Here is a 5,680-nt window from a genome sequence, read left to right as displayed (position 1 = left end):
ATAAAATTAGATCCATCAAACCAGATCCAGTTCATAAAATATTTATTGATAGGTGTCAATTAGTGTGGATGGCATGGCTGCCTGCCTTGGGTGGAGGAAGAATGATCATGTGCAGCTCATTGATATTTTTTTTTCCACATGACATGCAGAAATATGGTTCCGTTCTTGTGCTGCCGCCACGATGGTGGCGGTGGTGGCGGCGACGGTGGTGGCGGTGGTGCCTTTCTCAATCTGCCATGCTAACCCTGAGTGCTCAAGTGCTCCACCCAATTATTAAAGCAAAAACACCATTGGTGGTATGCCGACAGGCGACAGAGAATCGGATGAAATAGATTCTCACCACTACCCTATAAATTATGCATTGCATATGCCACTTTGTTTTTGTATAAATCACTTATGCGCACAATCACATTTTAGAGACTGCTTTTCTAAAAAACGCTTCTATAATTCGACTGCATTTTTAACTTTTTCTGTCAACTATAATGTAGAACACATCGGATAGCAAAAGCGCTTTTATTTACTCTAAAAAAAACGTAAAACAAAAGGCTACAACTCATTTTACAAAGACAACTAGAACCTCTACATACAAATTTTGATTTCAGAGAACAAAATCACACATTATCAACAGTGCATCACATAATTTTTTTCTTAATTTCTTCCCTTCTTTTAAGTTGCTGCATAATTTAGGACAAGTACACTTGGAAGCTAGCAGTTTTCATTGACTCACATACAGGGCAAACATTGACAAACCCATCACAGTCCTTACATAAACACAGGTGCCTACAAGGCATCAACAACATCGACACCTCCTTCGCTTTGCATGCTCTACACGCTCTCGAACCAGTTTGCTCCTTCAACCCCAGGTAATTCTTCGGCACAGATTTCGCTGGTCCAACTGGGATAGTCAGGTAGTTATTTGGATCGATGTAGGAGGCAGCATCGTCAACTTCGCTGTCTCCAAATCCTTCCTTCCCTTGGTCGGCACCCTGCGAAATTGCTTGCTGGAGGTTGCTCTTCAGGGCGTTAACAACCGACTCATTGTACTTTGCTCTGTAGTGCCAATTTTGCGCTTCTACAGCCACCTGTTTTATTCTATCAACCAATTCTTGATTCTTACTGTTCATGTTCTCAATTTCCAAGTCTTTCTCACGCATCTTTTTGCTGACGCCTTTGTCTATGGCGGCAAGGAAAGAAGCCATATGTCTCTGCTTCATGTCCCTTACCCCCTTTGCCAAGTGTTCCTCCTGCTTGATGAGCATCCAACATTAGATTTACATTAGCAACTAAATATAGTACGATGCTCACACACACAGAAAAAGAGAAATGCACAATGACTTGTTCAAAAATTTTAAGCCGTTGGACTAGATTGTTCAACATTCGAACAGGATCTATACTTCTGAGTATGAATCATTGATCAAAGTTATAGCGAGAATGGATGATTTTTTATACCGTAAATAACAAGAAATATGGATATTTGTGCTTGAAGATCACAAGTACCTGAATTTTGATGTATTGATCAAACTCTTCCTTCTGTCGATCCAGCTCAGTCCTGATATTGTCACCTAGGGATAGGATCATTGAAGGTGCTGCTGTCATACTTCCACTCGCAGAAGTAACTGATGAGTTGCGCTCATCGTCATCATACGATAGCCTTAACCCCGTTGATACAGCGTTTGGGTTTGGAATGCTAGCTGAACGATCAGCTTCATCTGGACAGACATTATAGTTCAAAGAAATCTGAAGCTTCTTCTGTCTTGAGATATCTTCCATTTCCCTATTTCGTTTATTGGGCCGAAGCATGGGAGTGATATGCTCAGTGCCAAAATAATTTACAGGATCAACGTTACATCCAGCTTGTACTGCAACATCAGTTGAAATTTCATCTTAGAGACAATTCCAGAAAGGAAAAAGTTGATGCTGAATAAAGATTGAATTGCAAGGTAAGAACTACATATGAACATGTAGAGATGATTAAAATCAATTAATCTAAATTAATTATGAAGTTCTAACCGGAACAAAGAATGTAGACACAACAACTTACCATTTCCAAACAGCTGAAGTTGACTTGAAGCATTTGTCGGATATGGGAATCGATTTTCATCCACGAAAACAGGAAGCATGGGGTTACTATTGTTGCCTCCCAACATTGTATTAAGACAAAGTAACTACCTCAAATATTTTCTTTAGGTGATGATTGGTAACTTAAACAGCAAGAATCAACCTGGAAAAGGGGAAATTTAAATCTTGAATTAGAACAAGTGGGGCAATGGCCAAGACCAAGTGCTTTTGAAGGATCTCCAGCAACAGACAGTGTACATAAAAAATAATCCAACCAACAAATTGTTTCCACGAGTTCACGAAATAATCATCTAAAAGGCATGTAATGCTCAACCTTACTATAGATGGGTTACAGAATGGTATAAGAGGTGAAAACAATATTACAGCATATGCTTGAAAACACGAAGCAAGGAAATAGTTAAACAAAGTTGGAAACCCACATTTAAATTTTACTTCATTAAATTGAATACATCGCTTCTCCGGTGGGTCTACAACTTCAAGTAAAACTCCAAATGCGGGAACACTGGAGACAGGATTAACTCTAGGGATGAGGGTATCCGTTATACAAACTGCTGGCTTTAAATGAAAATTGATTTTGAATTAACATAGACCGTAGATGCAAGTAAAAAAAGAAAGCGACAACCCTCATTCAGCTCACATCTAAAGATATTAAGTCTATCTTAATACGCCGTCCTGTTGACCCTGAATTGGCTCAAGCTATAATGAGTTTGATGGTGTTAAACTAGGTATCGAGTTCAATCTACAGCTAAAATAGAAAGGAGCTAGGGCTCTTCACTTTGTTTACTACATAAAAACTTGAGAGAATGCATGTCAATGCACGTTATATAATATATGCAGAAGCATTCGCAACATAAGTCTCTACATCAGTTGCATCTACAAACCCAAAAACATTGAAGATAAAAACAAAATGCTGAATGCATCACAATGCAAAAGTCTCAATATTTTAATGCAGCTGTAAATCTAAACTCTGTAACTTCAAACCATGATTGATATACTGCAGGAAAAAATGAAGTCAATCTTGTCATCTCCTGTCAGTAGCGTTGGAAACAAGGAAAACTTAACATTACTCAAGACCTGACCCGAAGGGAAAAAACAAAAGCAGCCAATAAAAGTAATCGCACTTCCTATAAATCGATAACATCTACCAGCACAAATGCAATCATAGATAGACAACATACACACATGCGATAAACTCAGAGCATATCGATGATTCCAGAAACGAAAGACACAAAACAAAGCTCGGTAGATAAATCAATAAACTGAATGTGCTACAAAAGAGATGAGATTTGATATACCAGAGGGTGCTATAATATTCAACAGAGAAAAAAAATTGGAAAACTCCTATCTAAGTTAAGAGGTTACGAAAATCCTGAAAATATGGAAAGTCAATAAGATACCAATCTAAACAAGGAAAAAAATGCAATCTTTTAGATCGTTTACAAAAAGAATTCAATGCCAATCTAATCTCCTACTGAAAAGATTATTCCTTTCCAACAAAACATTACCTAACATCCACAAAAAAATCAATAACCCAACAAAAGAAAGTGCAACAGCATCACAGATAGAACAAGTTACCTCAATATCCAAATCCTCTTTGATTCAGTCTCAAACAAAATCGGTGCTTGCCCAGATCCTGCAGTCACATGCCAACTCCAATCTGACCGAAAACCACCCAAAAAAAAATTATTAAAAAAAAAAAAAACCATCACAAAAGTTCCAGAATTTAACAGGAAAAAGGAAAAAGAAGATGAATACCTCAAGAATGCACTGCTTTTTCGATAACCGATCGTTTGGAATCTTATGGGAGATGACGCTGAAGCTGCCCAGAAGGAGTGAAACGCAAAACCCAGAAAGAAAAAGGATCAAGAAGTGAAATTTGGAAGAGTAAAAAGGAGAGGAAGATCTGAAAGATCGAAACCGGATAAATTAAAGAGTGGAGTTATTGTGGTTTGGAAGAAGATGGAGGATCAAAATATTATGAAGAAATGGAAGGAGGATGGATGAGAGTGGGAGAGAGTGCCCGAAACCCAAAATTTATTCAATCCAAATCACACGCATTACACACATGCATACATATCTCTGTGCTTGTGGTTTGCCGTTCTCTCTCAGTCTCTCTCCTTTTATTTTTGCAGTTTTCATTTACTTTCAAATTTACATGAATAAAAATTATTATTTTTATACATGAAAATTTCAAAAATAAAACACCCATACGTTAATACCATATTGCTATTCATACACACTTGCCATTAGAAAAGTGCTTTTAAATAACTGAATGTACTGTTGTTGGTGATATTAGTTTTGGATTTTAAAATCATTTTTAAGTGCTTCTTGGAAAAAGCACTAAATATGAGATTTCTTGCATGAATCATTTAAAGTGTTTTTCCATGATTTCTTGAATTTTTACTGGGAATTGCTTTAAAAAATATTTCACCAAAAGTAATTTTAGTCTTTTAAAAACACTCTCAAACAAGCTCTTATGCTTCAGTTGTAATTGTCTCTCTTATCTATGTGATTCTGTCAGTATCAAAAAGTTCAACATATCGTGGCATCGTGCACAATTTATATTCTACCACCTAAAAATTTATATTTATTTCAATTAATGACTTATATTCTACTATCTAAAAATCATAAATTAAATTGATTAGCGAGAATAGTTGATCTCATCAATTTGTTATCTCATATATCTACTAATTAATAAAACATTCATTGTCAACCAAAACCTTATGAAATTACCAGTTTAACTCTTTATTTAAAACAGAATATGAATAAGAAATATGGGGCAAAAATTTTATTTCACACAACTAAATTTTGCTGTTTTTTTTCAAAGCCTCAATTACATGTAATCATAACATATATCTAATTTATAAAAAAATAAAAAAATAAAAAACTTCTCAATCAGTCCCACATTCTCTATCACTTTCTTCATCTCTCCTTCTATTTCAAAAAAAAAAAAATTTCACACACTTTGTGTGTGCCCATATGCTAGTGTTTATGACTTTTATCTCATTTCAGAGTAATAAACATGTATAGAGAAAGTTAATCTCTTTCATATATGGTTATGGATAAGAATTAAAAATAAAATGAGAAAATCTAATATTTATTTTTATTTTTGTGTTTTATCTTGAAGAAGTTTTTTATTTTTTATATTGAGAAAGTTCTCGAAGAAGTTCATATATCTCTTAAATCCAAATGTGAACGTTAGAAAAAAGTTGTTCAGCTGTGCAGTTCCCCGCACTAACTCACTTTACCGCCCCCCTTGTTTGTTTTTTTTTCCATCACGAATTACTACCTTATTTATTTGTAGTTCCTTATTTACTTAAACTTAATTACCACTAGCAATTGACACGTGTGCAACAACCGGAACCATATTATAATTTTTATTTTTTTTTACTTTTCTTGAGAAAAGTCATAGAGATGCATCTATTCATGCAAACAAACACAAATTAAAATTAAAAACACAAATAATTGATGACAAACAACATGCTACCGAGGGGAGGTGCCATAGTTGACGTGAAGAGAAGAAGTCCTTTGATGAGGAGAGATTTTTTAGTGTGCGTTCTCGGCACAACGAAAAATTTCTCTTTAATGAGGGGAAGCAAGA

General features: G+C 35.4%; 1 protein-coding gene across 2 annotated transcripts; it reads right to left on the bottom strand.

Annotated features, from left to right (window-relative positions):
* Nucleotides 1-556: 556 nt before the first annotated feature.
* LOC103451998 (probable BOI-related E3 ubiquitin-protein ligase 3) lies at nucleotides 557-4,226 on the bottom strand. Of its 2 annotated transcripts, none has more exons than XM_008391460.4 (5): nucleotides 3,835-4,226; nucleotides 3,655-3,736; nucleotides 2,042-2,221; nucleotides 1,498-1,859; nucleotides 557-1,244 (listed from the first exon to the last, which is right to left on the bottom strand). In XM_008391460.4, exons 3-5 carry the CDS (start codon nucleotides 2,145-2,147, stop codon nucleotides 684-686), a joined length of 1,029 nt encoding a protein of 342 aa, XP_008389682.1. In that variant the 5' UTR covers nucleotides 2,148-2,221; nucleotides 3,655-3,736; nucleotides 3,835-4,226; the 3' UTR covers nucleotides 557-683. The 2 variants fall into 2 exon arrangements, with proteins under 2 accessions (XP_008389682.1, XP_008389684.1); XM_008391462.4 differs by having other exon boundaries at nucleotides 3,655-3,712.
* Nucleotides 4,227-5,680: the final 1,454 nt, after the last annotated feature.

The sequence above is a fragment of the Malus domestica genome, chromosome 13, assembly GCF_042453785.1.
Source record: "Malus domestica chromosome 13, GDT2T_hap1".
NCBI lineage: Eukaryota > Viridiplantae > Streptophyta > Magnoliopsida > Rosales > Rosaceae > Malus > Malus domestica.
Note: the sequence above shows the minus strand (reverse complement) of the source record. Positions and strands in the feature narration are given on the sequence as shown.